Genomic DNA, 19,496 nt, shown 5'->3' with positions numbered 1-19,496 from the left:
TATGTGTATAAAATCACACAGTATGTAACCTTTTAGGAGTGACGTTTTTCAGTCAGCCTAATTCCTTGGAGTTTCATCCAGGTTGTTGTGTGTACCAAAGTTGATTCCTTTTTATTGTTGAGTAGTATTCCGTGGTATGGATGTACCACAGTGTGTTTATCAGTTCATTCACTGAAGGGTATCTGGATTCTTTCTAGTTTGGGGCTATTATTAATAAAGCTGCTGTAAACATTCGTGTACAGATTGTTGTGTGTAGATGGATTTTTTATTACTTTGGGATAAATACCCAAGAATTTACTTTCTAGGTCATATGATAGTTGCATGTTTGACTTTATATGAAACTGCCAAACTGTTTTCCAGAGTAGTTGTACCATTTTACATTCCTACCAGCAATGTATGAGTGATCAAGTTTCTCTACATCCTCACCAGCATTAGGTTTTATCAGTATTTATTTTAGCCATTAGAGCTATATAGTGGTGTCTTTTGTGGTTTTAATGTGCATTTCGTTAATGGCTAATAATGATAACCTCTTTTCATGTGCTTATCTGCCATCTGTATATACTCTTTTTACATATCCGTGCGTGTCTTTTATCCACTAATTTTTTTTTTTTTACTCTTGAGTTTTAAGAGTTCTTTATATACTCTAGATATTAGATCTTGCTCCGATATGTGCTTTGCAGATACATTCTCCCACTCTGTTAACTTACCTTTCTATCTCTTCATATGATCTTTCTCTGAGAAAAAGTTTTTAATTTTCATGAGGTCCAATTATTCTTTTATGGATTACACTTTTGCTGTCAAGTCTGCAGAACTTTTCATCTATCCTAGTGCCTTGAAGCTATGTGAATGTGTTTGTAGATTCATTGTTGGGTTTCACTGATCTAATATATCTGTCCATCCACCAATACTACCCTGTCATGAATACTGTAGTTATGTAATAGGCCTTAATATTGGAGAGAGTGGTTCTTCCCACTTACCCTCTTTTTCAAGATCATCTTAGGACCTGTGACTTTAAATAAGCTTATTTATGTCAACAAAAAATATTACTGGGATTTTGATAAGAATTAAATTTGTAAATCAATTTGAGGAGATTGCCATCTTTGTTGCGTCTTCTAATTTATAATCACAACATGTTTCTCTGTTTTTTATATCTTTGATTTCTTTCATCAGAATTTTATAATTTTCAGCATATAGATTTATATATTTATTTATTTATTTATTTATTTTGAGACAAGAGTCTTGCTCTGTCACCCAGGCTGGAGTGCAGAGGCACAATCTCGGCTCAGTGCAAGCTCTGCCTCTCGGGTTCACGCCATTCTCCTGCCTCAGCCTCCCAAGTAGCTGGGACTACAGGCACCCACCACTATACCTGGCTAATTTTTTGTATTATTTAGTAGAGATGGGGTTTCTTCGTGTTAGCCAGGACGGTCTCGATCTCCTGACAGCATGATCCACCCACCTCGGCCTCCCAAAGTGCTGGGATTACAGGCATGAGCCACCGTGCCCGGCCAGATTCATACATGTTTTAAGTTTATACTTAAGTATTTCATTTTCTTTGGGGTGATTTTAACTGGTATTGTGGTTGGTTGGTTTGTTTGTTTGTTTTGAGATGGAGTCTCACTCTGTTGCCTAGGATGGGAGTGCAGTGGCATGAACTCAGCTCACTGTAACCTCTGCCTCCCAGGTTCAAGCAATTCTCCTGCCTCAGCCTCCTGAGTAGCTGGGATTAGAGGCACCTGCCACCACGTCCAGCTAATTTTTGTATTTTTAGCAGAGACATGGTTTTGCCATGTTGCCCAGGCTGTTCTCAAACTCCTGACTTCAGGTAATCCGCCTGCCTTGGCCTTCCAAAGTGCTGGGATTAAAATCATGAGCCACCACACCTGGCCTAGGTGTTGTGTTTTTAAATGCAGTTTCCACATGTTTTTTGTTTGTGTATAGAAATGCAATTGATTTTGGTGTGTTGATTTTATGCCTTACTACTTTGCTGAACTCACTTTCCATTCTGGGAAGTTTTTGGTGATTCCTTGGGATTTTCTTACATAAACAATCATGTCTACAAATAAGGACAGTTCTGTTTCCTCTTTTCCAATTCATATGCTGTTATTATTTTTTTCTTGCCTTATCATAGTAACCTAAAGCTTCTACCAAGCAGAAGTCACAAAAGCAGAATCTTTGCCTTCTTCCTGATCGTAGGGCGAAGGCATTCAGTCTTTTACTTTTCAGTATGATGTTAGCAGTAAGTTTTCCATAACAAGTTGAATTAGTTCCCCTCCATTCTTAACTTGCTGAGAGTTTTTATCATGAGTCTGTGTTGAATTTTTTTGTCTAATGCTTTTTCTGTGTTAATTGATATGATCATATGATTTTTCTTCTTTAGCCTGTTGGTGTGGTGGATTATATTGATTGATTTTTTAATGTTAAACCAGCCGTACCTGTAATAAATTTCATTTGGTAGTGGTGTATAATTCTTTTTATGCATTGCTGGATTTTATTTGCTCATATTTGTTGAGGATTTTTTTCCTAAGTTCAGGATTGATGTTGGACTATAGTTTTCTCTTTTTGTACTCTTTATCTGCTTTTGGTATCAGGGTAATGTTAGCCTCATAAAAGGAGGTGAGAAATGTTCCTTCCTCTTCTCTTTTCTGGAAGGCATTGTGGAAAATTAGTGCCCATTCTTCTCTAAATGTTTGGTAGCATTCTCCAGTGAGGTCGTTTAAGCCAGGAGATTTCTTTTGGGGAACTTTTTGTTTATTAATTCAATTTATTTAATTTTTATAGAACTGTTCAGGTTGTCTCATTCATCTTGGTTGAGTCTTGGTAGTTGGCAGTGTTCAAGGAGTTGATCCATTTCTTCTAAGTTGTCAAATTTATATCAATGATTTCTAATTTGTTTGTATTAGTTCCTTGTTATCCTTTAATGGATGCCAGATCTGCAATGATAGCTCCTGTTTCATTCCTGATATGGGTGATTTGTGTCTTTTTAAAATTTTTGTCAGTCTTGCTAGAGGTTTATCATTTTTTTTTTTCACAGAGCCAGCTTGTTATATCACTGATTTTCACTGTTGTTTTCCTGTTTTTAATCTTACTGATTTATGTTCTTATTTTTATCTGTCCAATGCTTGTTTTGTGTGTGTTTTGCTCTCATTTTTCTAGTTTACTTAGGTTGAAATCTGGATTACTGATTTGAGACCTTTCCTCTCCTCTAACATAAGCATTAAGTGATAGAAATTTCTTACAAATCTCTGCTTTACCAGCGTCTTATATATATTTTGATATATTTTCATTTTGATTCAGTTCTGTGTGTTTTGTAATTTCCTTCGAGACTTCCTATTTGACTTATGATTTATTTATAAGTTTGACGTTTAATTTCCAAGTCTTTGGAGTTTTTCCTGTTTTCTTTGTGTTATCGATTTCTAGTTTGATTTCATTGTGGGCAGAGAACATTCTCTGTATGATTCCAGTTATTCTAGGAATCAGTGCCAAGACACATTATAGTTAAAGTCCTTATTGGAAATTTTCAGCATATCATTTATCTCCATTTTAATGTCTGTTGATTGTTTCTTCTGATTCAAGTTGTGATTTTCCTAATTATCGGTATGACAAGTGATTTTCAGCTGTATTCTGTACATTTTAGGTCCTTTTTTTTCTTGCTTGTCAGGCAGTCTTCCAGTTGAAGCATTGCCCAGGAGCCAGGTGAGTGTATATGCCCAGCTCCCTGTTCAGCCTTACTGACACCACCCCAACAAAAGTTGGGTGATTAGAAACACTGCCTCAGTCCAGATGACGAAGTGGATTTCACCTCCCTCACCAGTTCTCTTTGACATCTTTGTAGTGAAAGCGGGACATTGCCTTGCACTGTCATTTTGCCTTTGAGTCGGGGGGATAAGATCAGCAACATGAGAAAAAACAAATCTGGCCGGGCGCGGTGGCTCAAGCCTGTAATCCCAGCACTTAGGGAGGCCGAGACGGGCGGATCACGAGGTCAGGAGATCGAGACCATCCTGGCTAACACGGTGAAACCCCGTCTCTACTAAAAATACAAAAAACTAGCCGGGCGAGGTGGCGGCGCCTGTAGTCCCAGCTACTCGGGAGGCTGAGGCAGGAGAATGGCGTAAACCCGGGAGGCGGAGCTTAAAGTGAGCTGAGAACCGGCCACTGCACTCCAGCCTGGGCTGCAGAGCTAGACTCCGTCTCAAAAAAAAAAAAAAAAAAAACAAATCTGGACCCCACTGCCACCTAGGAAGAAGTAGAAGCAACTCACACTGCTTTGTTTCTGCGAGGTGTGACTGAAGCTCATTCCTGGCTGGGCCCTGTGGTCCCCTGAGGACAAGATGGGAAGTGTAATGCCAACCCTCCCACCTCCCACCACCTCTTTCCTCCTCATACCAGGTGGAGTTGGGGGTTCAGCTCCCCACTGGACCCCACTGACACCAGGGGATTGGGAAATGGGAATGTTGACTATCCTGCTTCACACCCCCTCATTCTGCTTCATTGATGGCAAATGAGTGAGAAGGCTCCACTCCCCTTGAAGCTCCCCTATTGCTTGGGGCAGCGGCGGCAGGTACATGGATACCAACTAGCCTTTCCTCCCACTACACTGTTCAGTCTTGTTGACACAAATTGAATGTGGAGATTTGTCTCCCCACTGGGCCTCGCTAAGATTAAAGTTTGGGGGAAAGTAGAGGGTTTACAGGCCCCCACTTGCACAGCTTTGTTCAGTATCCTTGATGATGGGTGAGAACAAAGGTTCAAGTCCCCACTGGGTCCCACTGACGTAGAGGCAGGTGGTGAGCCTGGTGTTGACTAATCCCACTTCAAACCACCCTGTTAAGACTGGTTGCTGCTGTGTGAGGCGCAGCTCACAGATAGACCCCAATGACACCAGCCTGTCAGGGGAACTGAAGCACTGCCCATTTCTACTTGATAGGGGGAAATCATCTTTCTCCTCAGGTCACCACCGCCACCCAGAAGGGGAATCAGAATGCCGCCTGCTTTTTCCAGTTGGGGTATGGAAAATTAGCTCCCTAATCAGCCCCAAAACCACCCAGTGAGGGAAGCAGAGCACCACATGGTCCTTCTAGACACAGTAGAAGATGAGATCCATGTTTATCCCTCTGACACCACCTGATGGGAGAAGTAGATTGATTCCACTTATGCAGAGCAGGAGTGTTTGATGGATGATCAGCTCCCTCTCCATCCTCTCTGAAACTGGGGCTTGGAAGACGATATGGCATTTTTAACTGGAGTAGCATGGGTATTGCCAAAAATATATTCAGTTGTTAGGTCACATTTTCCACAGACCTTTGGCAAAGGGGGACAGGCTTTTCTTATAGCTTGTTCTGAGTTGAAGGCTTCTGCAGCACCCTGTTGGGGATATATGGGAGGCAATAAAGAATCCCAGGTAGCTCACAGCCATATTGTTCCTCAAGTCCTGAGGTCCTTAGACAGTCTCTCCCTCTCAGAGTCTTCCTATGTTTATCTGTTCTATTGTGTCCAGAGTTTCTAAGTCGTAAGGATGAGGAATGGGGCAACTCTACCTGGACAGAACCAGAAGTCTGCCTATAGCTTTTTGCTTTATTGAGAAAAGGAGAGCAGGAAGGAGGGAGAAAGGGAGAATTTCGTTTAACTTCTTTGAGGTGTCATTATCAATAATTCACCCGTTTAAAGTACCAATCCAGTGTTTTTTGAACATTCAAAGAACTATGTAACCAGCACCACAGTCAGTTTTGGAATATCATCTTTGGATATCATCCCAAAAAGAAACCTTGTGCTTTTTTGTTTTGTTTTGTTTTGTGTTTTTGTGTGTGTGTGTGTGTGTGTGTGTTTGGACGGAATTTCACTCTTGTTGCCCAGGCCGCAGTGCAGTGGCACAATCTTGGCTTACTGCAACCTCCGCCTCCCAGGTTCAAGCAGTTCTTCTGCCTCAGGCTCTCAAGTAGCTGGGATTACAGGCTCATGCTACCGCACCCAGCTAATTTTGTATTTTTAGTAGAGACAGGGTTTCACCATGTTGATCAGGTTGGCTGGTCTCGAACTCCCGATCTCAGGTGATCCACCTGCCTCAGCCTCCCAAAGTGCTGGGATTATAGGCGTGAGCCACTACACCCGGCCACTTTGTACTCTTTAGCAAGCACCGCCTGCCATTTGTTCTTTCCCTCCTCCCTAACCCCAGGAGCCATCAGACTACTTTCTGTCTCTATAGATTTCATTTTTTCTGGGCATTTCATATAAATGGAACCATATAAATATGTGGCCTTTTGTGACTGGCTTTTTTCACTTAGCATAATGTTTTCAAGGTTCATCCATGTTGTAGCATGTGTCAGTGCTGCTTCCTTTTTATGGCTGAATAATTGTTCATTGTGTAGATATACCACATTCCATTTATCCATTCTCCTGGTGGGCATTTGGACTCTTTTCACTTTTTGGCTATTATGAGTAATAATAAAACCTGAGTTTTTATGTGGATATATATTTTCATTTTTCTTGGGTATTTACCTAGGAAGAAAGAACTGGATCATTTGGTAACTCTGTTTAATCATTTGAGGAACTGCCAGATCAGTTTCCAAAGTGTTTGCTTCATTTTATATACCCACCAGCAGTAGATAAGGGCTCTCATTTTTTTTTTACATCCTCATTGATACTTGTTATTATCAGACATTTGATTGTAGCCATCCTAGTAGGTATGAAGTGGTATTTCATTGTAATTTTAATATGCATTTCCCTAATGACTAGTGATGTTGAGCATCTTTTCAAGTATTTATTGAAACTTTTTACATCTTTTTTGGAGAAATGCCCACTCAAAGTATTTGCCCTTTTTAAATTATTGAGATATAAGTCACATACCATAAAATTGACCCTTTTAAAGTAGTCATTGGTTTTTAGTACATACTTAAGGCTGTGCAGTCATCAACACTATTTAAATCCAGAATATTTTCATCAGACCAAAAAGAAACGTTCTACCAATTAGCACGTCTGAATATAGAGGAATAAGCAAACTCAGTTTCCCCTGCTACACTCTCATAACACGTTTCTGACACCAGATGTGTGGGATTTTTTCCACACACCAAACAAGCAATAAATTATGCAGGGGACTCCAGATGGGTGTCCTCCAATGTAATTCCGACATTATCTACCTAGAGATAGCGTCAGATCCCACAGGTTGAGAGCTCAGTCTTATAAGATTGCCTCCTACTTCTGATGCCTGTCACAAGCCCCAGTTTGTTTAACCTGTGCTTCTGACTGACTGGCTATAAACTGGGGTTCCCACACCCCTCTCTTTGGGTTTCATTAATTTGCTATAGTGGCTCACAGTACTCTAGGAAACACATTTACCAATTTATTATAAAGGCTGTTACCAAGGATGGAGATGAAGAGATACAAAGGGGTGAGGTATGGTGGAAGAGGCACAGAGCATCCATGCTGACCCCAAGTGTGCCACCCTCCGGCAACCTCCATGTTTTCAGCTCTTTGAACCCTGACCTTCTGAGCTTTTATTAAGGCTTCAACATATGGCATGATTGACTAAACCACTGGCCATTGTTGATCAAGTTAACCTTCAACCCTCTCCCCTCCCCAGAAGCTGGATTTGGTGCTGAAAGTCCCAACACCGTAATCCTACCTTGGTCTTTCCAATGGCCAGCCCCCATCCTGAAGCTGCATAGGGACTGACAGCTACTAGTCAACTTATTAACATATAAAAAGATATCACCTTGGAGATTCCAAGGATTTCAGGAATTGTATGCCAAGAAACAGGGACCAAGACCAAACATGTATTTCACAATATCCCAACAGTCAGTTCCCATTCCACTTTCACCCTAGTCCCCCTGGCAAACACTATATCTACTTTCTGTCCCTGTCAATTTGCCTCCTTGGGACATTTCATTTAAATACATACTGTCTGTTGTAATTTGCCGGTGTCCTTTCTTTCACATGGATTCACATTAGTCTTGGATAACTTGCTTTTAATCTGAAGAACCTCCTTTATATTTCTTATAAGCTGAGTCTGGTAGCAACAAATTTTCTGCTTTTTGTTTGCCTGGGAATTCCTTTATTTCCCCTTCATTTTTGACAGATAATCTTGCTGCGTGTAAGATTCTTGATTGACAGTTTAATATTTAGCACTTTGAATATGTCATTCCTCTACTTTCTGGTCTCCATGGTTTCTGATGAGAAGTAAAGTATTAATCTTTTTGAGGTTTCTTTGTACACAAGGAATCATTTTCCATTTGAGCATTTTTACTGTGATGTGTTTTAACATGGATCTATTTGTGTATATCCTACTTAGAGTTTGTTGAACTTCTTGGATGTGTGGATTAATGTTTTTCATCAGATTTGGGAAGCTTTGAGCCATTATTTCTAAAAGTTTTTTTCCACTCGTCTCTAAACTCTCTTTCTGTTCACTTATGAGGTGTATGTTGGTTCACTTCGTGGTATTCCACATTTCTGTGAGGCTCTGTCCATTTTTTATTTTCTGTGTTTTTCAGAGTGCATAATCTCTATCAGTCTGTCTTCAGGTTCTCTAATTCTTCCTTCTGCCACTTCAAATCTTCTATTGAGCTCCTCAAGTGAATTTTTCATTGTTTTTGTACTTTTTAACTTCTGAATTTCCATTTGCTTCCTGTTTATAATTCCCATCTCTTTATTGGTGTTCTCTGTCTGATGAAACAGTGTCATCATAGCTTCTTTTACTTCTTTAAACATGGGTTCCCTTAGGACTTTAAGCATATTTGTAACAGCTGCTTTGAAGGCTTTGGTATACCCGATGCCTGGCCCCTCCGCCGGAGGGTGTCTGTTGACTGTGTGTTTCTCTGGGTATGGGTCATACTTTTTTCTTTCTTTCCATGTCTCATACTTTTTGTTGAAAACTGGACATTTTAGGTAATATTTTTTAGCACCTCTAGATACTCTTCCCTCCCCAGGCTTGTTTTTGTTGTTATTTGCTTGTCTATTTGGTCAGAGACTTGGCTAGACTATCTTAGTGATGGACTAGTCTTTTTTTCTTCATAGTTTGAAGCCTCTGATGTGACTCCTAAGAGGGCATGGCCTTGGCCAAGCAAACACAGTCACCCTGAGAAGACAATGTTTTTTTTTAGCGGGGCACTCTTTCTCTCTTCCACACATCGCTCTGTTATACTGTCTCTCTCAGTTGTTAGCACACCAGCTGTTGGGTTCCACTAATTACCTGCTGATCACTCTGTTGTTTTTGACAAAGCCCTGGGTCGTCTGTTGCCCTACCATCTGATTTAATTAAGTTTGGGTGGTGGCCGTTTTTGAAGTCAGTCTTGAGGTTTGCTTATACTCCATGAGAGGGCTTAGTTGTCTCTTTCCTTGGTTCTCTCTGGCAAGCTTGTGTGACTACAGTTCAGCTTATTGCTCTCATGAAGCTATGAGGCTACTCGTTAATAACTGCTTAACCAAAGCCTCCATTGTTTTTGAAAGCATCCTAGGATTGAGCTTCCCCATGCTGTGTTTCAGGTAAAGATAGTTTTGTAGGGGGAAAGCTTCAGAATTCTCTGTTTTTAAGCCCTGCTTCTCCTTCTGGATGAAGTCTACTAGCCATGTCTCTGGAGCTTGAGGCAGGGACAACAGCCCACTTCTCTGAGTGATCCCCCTGCTTTGCAAGGTGAGCAAGAATAATAGCTTCTGGTCTTCTTGGCTTGCCTAAGTGTAGAATCTTTGACCTACAGATGGGGTGGAGCAGGGGCACTTGGGAGAAGCCAACCAGGGTGAGGAGGAAATCCATATGGGAGGGCAGACCAGCAGTGATGAAGCCTGAGCCAGATAACACCTGTGTGGGAGAGTGACCTGGCCCGGGGTGTTAGAATGTTCCCGGGCATCAGAACATGGGTCAGGTTGGGAGGGCTCCGTGTGGCAGGGTGACCCTACATGGAATATTGGAACATAGGCAGGGTGAGGAGAGCATCTACCCAGGTGGGTGGCAGCAGCAGCTTGGCATATGTGTTAAAGTCCAGATGGGACAAGAGAGGCATCCACATGGAGGAGGGAGCAGAGGCAGTGATGGGAGACTGGTTACATGTAGGGGGCTTGGTCACTTAGGTAAATATATTAAAGATTATGGTACCCAGGCTTCTCACAGAGTTATAATTATAGGTACAGTTGTGGAAAGGGTGGAAATTAGAGGAATTCTGTGGTGTTGGCTTGGAACTGGTAGTATCAGGGTAAACTCTTGGTTTTTCCATATGTATATATGCCTACATACGGAAGTAAATAGAGATGTAAAGTGTGGTAATGTGTGTGCTTGTGTATAATATCCATATGCTTTAGCTCTGTCCACTGAGAGGACTGGCAGCAGTAACACTCTAATGGCAATGAGCATACCTAACACACAGACATCGGTTTCTAGGTATCATTCTTTTTTTTTTTTTTTTTTTTTGAAACGGAGTCTCGCTCTGTCGCCCAGGCTGGAGTGCAGTGGCCGGATCTCAGCTCACTGCAAGCTCCGCCTCCCAGGTTTATGCCATTCTCCTGCCTCAGCCTCCCGAGTAGCTGGGACCACAGATGCCCGCCACCTCGCCCGGCTAGTTTTTTGTATTTTTTAGTAGAGACGGGGTTTCACCATGTTAGCCAGGATGGTCTCGATCTCCCGACCTCGTGATCCGCCCGTCTCGGCCTCCCAAAGTGCTGGGATTACAGGCTTGAGCCACTGCGCCCGGCCGGTATCATTCTTTACTAGTAAATGCAAGGGCTTCTGAGTCTAATCCCGAAGAAACAGCTTGCCCAAATTGAGAGAGATTGCTACAAAGTAACTGGCCTATACTCTTCAAAAGTGTCAAGGTCATCAAAGTCGAGGAAAGACTGAGGAACTTGTTCTAGTGTGAAATAGGTGAAAGAAACAGGACAACTACATACAACATGTCCTTTTACTGTAAGGAACATTTTTGGAGTAATCAGTGAGGCTGAGGTCTGAGCAACAGAGGGCAGGTAGTAATATATCAACCATAATTTTCTGATTTGGGGTAATTTTCAAGAATATCTTTATGGGAAATATGCACTACATTATTTGGCATAGTGGGGCAGTATTTCTGCAAGTTATTGTAAAAAAATTCAAGGAAAAATATTCTTTTTTTTTTTTTTAAGACAGTCTCGCTCTGTTGCAGTCTCGCCCAGACTAGAATGCAGTAGTGCAATCTCAGCTCACTGCAACCTCTGCCTTCCGGGTGCAAGCAATTCTTCTGCTTCAGCCTCCCAAGTAGCTGGGACTACAGACACACGCCACCACACCTAGCTCATTTTTGTATTTTTAGTAGAGACTGGGTTTCACGATATTGGTCAGGTGGGTCTCTAACTCCTGACCTCAGGTGATCTGCCCTCCTCAGCCTCCCAAAGTGCTGGGGTTACAGGCATGAGCCACCATGCCCAGCCAAGGAAAAATATTATTTGTGCTCTTTTGTACCTTTTCTGTAAGTTTGGCATTGATTCAAAGTAAAAAAATAAAATATTCTAAAAAATGTATGGGCCAGGCATGGTGGCAGGCACTTGTCTTACTGACTACCAAAAAGGCTGAGGCAGGAGGATTGTCTGAGCCCAGGAATTCAAGGCTGCAGTGAGCTATGATCACGTCACTGCTCTCTAGCCTGTGCGACAGAGCAAGGTGCTGTCTTAAAATTTTTTTTTTATTAAAACTAAAGTGTTCAATTGTGTTGTATGCTGCTGCACAGCCAAATAGAAGCCCTAAAGAGTCCACCTTGAGGTAGATCATCAGAGACCATAGCAAGAGCGGTTTGATTTGAGAGTGGAGGCGGAGGCCAGAGCTGAGGAGGCTGAGGATGAAACCTGTGACACGTGGAGATGGCAGGTGTAGTCACCTTGGTTTGGAGGTTTAGCTAAGAAGGGCCCGCAGAAGAAGGGATATTATAGTGAAAGATCCGGAAACAATTACATATACCTGGGAATGTTTGAAAAACAGAAATAGGGAAAGTCTTGGATAAGTTCTGTCTTCGGATATTTGAAAAGTTCTGTCTTTGGATATTTGAAAATCTTTCAAGACAAAGAGATGCTTTATTCTTTATTTTTAGTGGGAAGAACCAGAACCAATGTTTATAGAATGCATTTTAACTCAGCACTAGAGAACATTTGAAGCCCAGCATGAGGTCAGGCATCTGTAGTCCCAGCTACTCAAGAGGCTGAGGCAGGAGGAGCCCCTGAGCCCAAAAGTTTAAGTCCAGCCTAGACAACAAAGTGAGATCCCCATCTCTAAAGACGGAAAGAAAGAAAACATTTGAGCTGTCTAACAGTGGAATAGTCAGTTCCCTTGTGCAAAGTGAGCCTCTTGTCACAAAAAGTGGAGAGCACGAGGCTGGAAATTCAGCTGTACAGCAAATTCCTGGAAGTGACTCCTCCGTGGACTTAAGAATGCGGATAGATGGGCCTCCCACACCCACCAGGCACCCACTGCATTCTCAGCCTATTGTTCTATGACTTTAGGAAGTAATGAGCCCTTTCTGAAATCTTGAGTATAGAAGGAAATTACCAGTTCTTGGTGTTCTAGATCTCACTTTTCAGTGTTTTACCTGCCCACTTGTAGAAATTAAGGAAGAAGAAAAAAAAAAAAAATAGAAATTAAGGAAGAAAAGACTCAGTACTCACTGGTACATTTTACTGGGTTTCTTTGTTGTGTTTATTATGACTGACTTCATATTTGTCATGATCCGTATCTCATTTGGTTCCTTACATATTATTCTAAGTTTGGTTCTCGTGTCCAGAGGTGGGTACATTTCTCTTCATCTGCCACATCAATGCAAGGTATATTCACAACACCTCATTGTTGGGAACACTGAGCAAGCATGCAGAAACGACTGCTTTCACCTTGCAGAATCCTGTTTGCATTAGGCTTGACTTCCTTAGACATTGACACAGGGTCACTGGCTGTACAGTAACTGGGGTCAGCTCAGTCATTTTGCGTTTACTTGAGGTCAACCCAGGTCTCAAGATTTCACCACAGAGATTATTCTTGAGGTGATCTATAAACCATCCATCCCTTCCTTAGCTTGGTCTAAATAAGTCCTACCCCTACCCCTTATCTAATGAAATTAGTGTTCATTTTTAGTGTAGTTGAAAGCAGTTACTTTTGACTTTTCTCTGTAGATGTCCTCAGATACTGGTTCTCCAGGCCATGGACTTGTCTCTGCAAAGCTCACCACTCTTGTCTCTCAAGAGCTAAGTTAACATTCTGGAGTGCCACATACTCAGAAGCACAGACTTGCTCAGAAATATTCTTAGACTCCCTCTTACTCAGATAACAAATACACAACTCCTTAGTTTGAGCATTTAGGGCCTCCTGCGGATAAGTTCATGTTCCTGTCATGCAGAGCTCTGTGCAACTGCTGTTTCTGTGTTGCCCTGAGGGTCCTGAGGGCCTTGCCTAGAATAATCCTCATGTAATTCCTCTGACAGGAAAGCTGTGCTTTCTTCCATGGCTGTATTCTAAATAACAAAGGCATAATACTACACATAGAGTAGGAATTTGAACACCAAACTGGAATTCTGTGTCATTGTCTTATTTGACAAAAGTGCACATTATTGGGGAGATGGGGGTGGCATTTTAAAGGGAGCTTGGTATAGCATTAGTAATCGTTAAAAGAAAAGAAAATAGCCTTATCTGTGGCAGTGCAGTAGTTTGTTTCTGTGCACACACATCTGAAATACCATTTGTGTAGAGAGAGAGTGAGCAAGCGAGGGCACAGCGTGACATTAACAAGGGAGGAGGCGGACAATGAGTACATTAGCGGTTGTTGCACTTTCTGTTTTCTTTATATCCTTTATCTTCAAGTTGCAACCTCCCCCTCATCTAGTTCCTTTAAAAATGTGATACTTAGTGAGTTTTCTTTATATGCCTCTGCCAAGACATTATTGAAGCTTCTTTTTTCCTTCACTGCAACAAAAGGCAGAGAATGATGTTTTGAGTTTTTGAGAAGCATGGCTACTATAACTGTCCAACAGAGGCATAACTAAGAATTGGGTTTTCATATTCTGAAAATGAACACTTGAAGTTAAATGTCTTCTAATGATATATCATCTCTAAAAATATATATTTTTAATCCAAGTATTTCTTTAATAGTTTTACCAAGAAAAAATAGAAGTGGTTTTGGTTATGAAAAACTGGATGATATTTTGATAATGTTGTAAGGTATCCAGCATATCCCACTTTATTACAATTAACTTTTTTCTACACTATTCAAATGAGGAGTAGAAAGGTAATTTTTTTCAAAATATCCAGAGACAGATTGTGAAAGGAATAACAGAATTTAAGCCTTTTAACATGTATTTAAAAGACAGTTTTTGCATCATGAAGACAGTTTTCTAAATTCATTACAATATTTTGGGGAGTAATTCTTTGAGTGGTTAGATATTTTAAGTGCATTTGAGAAACAAAATTTAGTAATCAATATATTTAAAATTTATATTATTCTTCCCTATATTTGAACAATTTGTCCAAAATGCAGTCTGTTCATATTGGATTTTGCCTGTTCAGATCTAAGTGGGAATCAGTAGTTTCTTTGTTCGTCGCCATGGAAACCAGTCAGCCAATCTGAATGGCTCTTAGATCATACAGAACGATGCAATGCTCCCTGCTCTCAGTGAAAGTTCCTCACTGAGTAAGTGGGGCTGACTCTTCCCTGCCTCTGGCTCTTGCCTCCCAGTGCCATGCAGGTGCAGGATGCAACCAGGCGGCCCTCAGCCGTGCACTTCCTCAGCTCCTTTCTCCAGGGCCGCCGGCACTCCACCTCAGACCCAGTACTGCGGCTGCAGCAGGCCCGGCGGGGCTCTGGCTTGGGCTCTGGCTCTGCCACGAAGCTTCTGTCCTCGTCCTCTCTCCAGGTGATGGTGGCTGTTTCCTCAGTCAGCCATGCAGAGGGAAACCCAACTTTCCCCGAAAGAAAAAGTAAAGGTCTCTTTCTTCTTATAGATTGCCATACCTTTGTATGTAAGTTTGAGGAATGGGAATCGGCTGTGTTGTGCTTATACCTTTTTAAATATTGGAAGTTTATTCTGTATTATACTTTTTGCTGTCTGTTATGCTAAGTATTTTAGGGAATATATAAGAGGATATAAAATGATCAAATGTTTTGTTTTTTTTATTAAAAATATAGGTTTGAACAAAACTCATTCTCTTGTAAAACATCTGTTTTTACAGTTTCTTCCTCCTAATTGCCGGTATGTGTCATTAAGAGATATATGTCACTTTGACGAGGAAACAGTTTTGTTTTCTTGACAAGATGAAGGCGATTTTGCACTGGCTTGTCATCTGCCATCCTGAGATAAAATGGAAGCTGTTTCCCATGTTACAATTTCATTTGGAGAGTGGAATTTTGAATTTTCCTTTCCTTACATGTTCTAGGAAATTTAGAACGTCCAACACCAAAGTACACAAAAGTAGGAGAGCGTTTACGGCATGTCATTCCTGGACACATGGCGTGTTCCATGGCGTGTGGTGGTAGAGCTTGCAAGTATGAGAATCCAGCCCGCTGGAGTGAGCAGGAACAAGCCATTAAAGGGGTTTACTCATCCTGGTGAGTGATCCTGTTGGTCTTTCATAGCCCTGTCGGATACAGGAAAGAGGCTCTGTGTGAGCCAGGAGCCCTGAAGTGTGGGAGGAGCAGTATGGGACTTTGAAGTCAGGACCTCACTTTGCCAGTCAGGTCTGGCTTTGCCCTAGCTGTGTGTTCTTGGCCTATTGACCCTCAGTTTCTTTATCTGTAAGGTGGAAATAATAAAACCAAAACCATAGGGATTTTTTAAGTAAGTGAAATGATATATATAAAGTGTATTAAGAAATGAATAATTAGCACTTAAATATCAGAAATGTTTAGAAATCATAAAACTGTTCAGCTATAAATTTGAGAAGATTATGAGATACATGTGGAATTTTTCAGTTTCATGCAAGTAAGCTTTAGCTTTTATGTTATTCCTATATTCTATATGAAAAGTCACATTTTCATACAAATACTCTTCAGTCTACCCTAATAAAAGTGGTACAAGTTGTCAGCTCGGTAGAAAACAGAAGATATTTGCTTTTTTTATGGTGTGTAAGTGCAATTAATATTGTTCTTTAATCATACTGCTTTTTAATAAACAGTAAACTAGTCAAATACACCTTTTTGGTGTAACATCTGAAAAATTCTGATAAATCACATTTGAAGCATACTTAGAGGAATTCACTGTTAATTCTAATAGTGAATTATTTTATACATCAAGAACCCATGTTTAAATTAGATATTTTTCAACTGGCTTATCCACCTTACAACCTGTACTTCTTCATGTTGGGTTTGCTCAGTACATCTGTAGTGATATAGTCTGGGGTCCACTGTCATTATTGTTTGCCACAGGTCATATTCTGGTCCATCACTATCATACTAATAGTATGAAGAAGGAAACATTCATAGTCCGACAAGAACATTTCTAATAATGTAGCTTAGGTCATTTGTGTATTTTTGCTTTATTGCTGACTAAATCCTGTGAGTCTTTTTCACCTGGGTCCCATGTTAAACCACCTGCCTTCTTTCAGAGGGAAAGGTGTCATTTTGGATCCTGTCCTGCCAGTCTGTGTTATTCCCCTGAGATTCATATGACCCACAACTTCCAACAGACTTACCTTATATATCTCATCAGGCCACTGATGAGAAATTTGAACAGAACAGAGTGAAGCCAGAGCCCAGAGGCCTGACAAGAGTAATAGTCATTTATTGGGCATCTGCCCACTCATTCATTCAGTAAATATCCATTTGGCTGTAGGCCAGTCAGTGTGCTAGATGCTTTCATACTAACATCTTTTATTGTCATAAAACTCTTGTGAGCTGTTAATGCCATTTTATCGATGAAAGAATTGAGTTCCAGAGAGACCAAGTAATTTGCCACCAAGCTAGAAAGTAAAAAAGCCAGCATTTGAAACCAAGCCCTACTGACTCTGGAACCCATATTTGTCGCCAAATTACAGTAACTCAGTATTTATTCATAACTGCATGTCAGGATTTGTGCCAAAGGCTTTACATCCACATCATATTGAATTCTCACACCAACCCTGTGAGACAGGCATTATTATCCCCATTTAACACCTTAGGTAACTAAGATTCAGATATTTGAATAACTAAAAATATCTCCCAGTTGTCCCTCCTCTTATAAGTCACTACCCATTGAGTAACAATCCAGACTGTTACCTTCGCCACCAGCTGGGTTTTCTCCATCATGTCCACTGGAATCTCTTGAGAGTCCTTGAAAATACTTTGCTGGAATCCACAAATAATTTATGTCCTGGAATTTTTTCCAGGGATTTAAGAAGCTGGAGTTTCTTAGCGCTCTAATCAGCCAAAATTGAAGCCAGATTTGTATAAGAATATTCTTACACGGGTACACCAAAATCTCAGAATTCACAACTAAAGAACTCATCTATGTAACCTGAAATCATCTGTACCCCAAAAACTATCAAAAATTTAAAAATTAACCTAAAGAGAAAAAAGCAAAGTATCTAACAGTGCCTTTACTACACTACCTTTTGTACAAAAAAAAGCAGAGAAATAAGAATAAATATTCATATTTGCTTGTATTTGCAAAAAGAAACACTAAAATGATAACCATGAAGTTAATACAAATGACTACATATGGGGAAGAAACTGAATGGAGTGGATGAAAACAGGTAAGAGCAAACATTTTAGTACATACTTTTGTGTATTGTTTTGATTTTATTGAACCATGAAACTGTATTACCTGTTCAAATAAAATTTATACACAAAAAAAGAATATTCTAACAGAGTTGTTGAAATCATAGAAAAAAAATCATCGCTCAGGGCTGGAATATCTCTTTGGGCTGGAACTTCCTAGGTTTCAGCACATCTCACCAGTCCCTCCACCCATTTGCAGGGTCACTGATAATATATTGGCCATGGCCCGCCCATCCTCTGAGCTCCTGGAGAAGTACCACATCATTGATCAGTTCCTCAGGTAAATGCTGTATTGTGCATACATGAGTGAGGAAATTCATGTGTTTGTTCTTTCATTGCCTTTGTTTTCAAGTGAAAAAGTGCTTTCATTTTAACAATAGGCAGTGAAAGGTGTATTTCAAATGAGAAATTAAGATTTTGAGAGTAATTAATAATGTTGATTAATGCCAAAAAAGGTTATTTTTTTAAAAATGCTAGTTCCCAACATGACTGACCGCCCTTTTTCCTTTAAGCCATGGCATAAAAACAATAATCAACCTCCAGCGCCCTGGTGAGCATGCTAGCTGTGGGAACCCTCTGGAACGAGAAAGTGGCTTCGCATACCTTCCTGAGGCTTTCATGGAAGCTGGCAGTAAGTTCCTCCCACCCTCCTCTCATGAATTATCAAGGGCAGCACTCAGAGACTTTTCTCTGCTGGGTTCTTAAATTTAAAAGGTGATGGAAATAAATACCTCCTGCATAGTAGTAAGGATCAGAAAAAAATGAGCTACCATTCTCTTTGGTATTGCTGTTGAAAGTATAGGATTTCTGACTGGGCGCGGTGGCTCAAGCCTGTAATCCCAGCACTTACGGAGGCCGAGACGGGCGGATCACGAGGTCAGGAGATCGAGACCATCCTGGCTAACACAGTGAAACCCCGTCTCTACTAAAAAATACAAAAACTAGCCGGGTGAGGTGGCGGGCGCCTGTAGTCCCAGCTCCTCGGGAGGCTGAGGCAGGAGAATGGCGTAAACCCGGGAGGCGGAGCTTGCAGTGAGCTGAGATCCGGCCACTGCACTCCAGTCCGGGCGACAGAGCGAGACTCTGCCTCAAAAAAAAAAAAAAAAAAAAAAGTATAGGATTTCTTTGTTCCTGTAAGAGGGATGTTGGGAGGAGACCCTCTAGTAATAATGATTAACATTTAGTTAATGCCAGCCACTATTATCTCATTTAACCCTTAAAGCAGTTGTGTAACAAAGTTGTTGTTATTTCTATTTTACACATGAAGCCACATGGGGCTTAGAGAATTACCTACTTGCCTAAGATCACACAGCTTAGAAATGGTAGTCAGTTTTGGAACCTGGACATGCTCCAGGTTTACTGCTGTCCAGCCCTGCTCCCAAAATGATGTCCAGGAATTCTACTTCTAACAATTTCAAAGCCACCTCAATCACAGGAGCTTTGGGATGAAATACACTCAACATGTGTCCTTCAAACCAGGCTGGAAAGGATAAACAATCTTGGAACTTGTTTTTAAGACGCTTATTTACACTGGATAGAAAACCTATATATACTGTCTTAGGCTATTTATCAGTCATTAAGACACATTTCCCTGCTTAAACAAGAGTGTATGCTTTCCTTCCATAGCTCAGTAACTATAGCATGAATCACTGACTTTATTAATTTGCAATTCTGCTTCACCATAATTCTTTCTGGCTGAGTTTCTGCAGGAAATGTCTTCAGTAATATAAAATATGCTTTGTGAGTAAATGTTAACAGTAAAGTTACTGGGAATGTAAAATCCCTCTTATTTTATGCAGTGTATGCACTGAGATCTAC

The 19,496-nt window shown here is 40.8% G+C and overlaps 1 protein-coding gene across 4 annotated transcripts in view; it reads left to right on the top strand.

The window, feature by feature from the left end:
- The window catches only part of PTPDC1 (protein tyrosine phosphatase domain containing 1), a 108,936-nt gene that overhangs the window by 55,549 nt on the left and 33,891 nt on the right, over positions 1-19,496 (top strand). For all 4 annotated transcript variants that reach the window (XM_033236703.1, XM_033236702.1, XM_033236705.1 and 1 more), the window contains exons 3-5: positions 15,362-15,533; positions 17,878-17,958; positions 18,191-18,309. In XM_033236703.1, the coding sequence (XP_033092594.1) occupies positions 15,362-15,533; positions 17,878-17,958; positions 18,191-18,309 (372 nt within the window). The remainder of the gene's footprint in view (positions 1-15,361; positions 15,534-17,877; positions 17,959-18,190; positions 18,310-19,496) is intronic.

Source organism: Trachypithecus francoisi, unplaced genomic scaffold, assembly GCF_009764315.1.
Source record: "Trachypithecus francoisi isolate TF-2019V2 unplaced genomic scaffold, Tfra_2.0 Lachesis_group16, whole genome shotgun sequence".
NCBI lineage: Eukaryota > Metazoa > Chordata > Mammalia > Primates > Cercopithecidae > Trachypithecus > Trachypithecus francoisi.
Note: the sequence above shows the minus strand (reverse complement) of the source record. Positions and strands in the feature narration are given on the sequence as shown.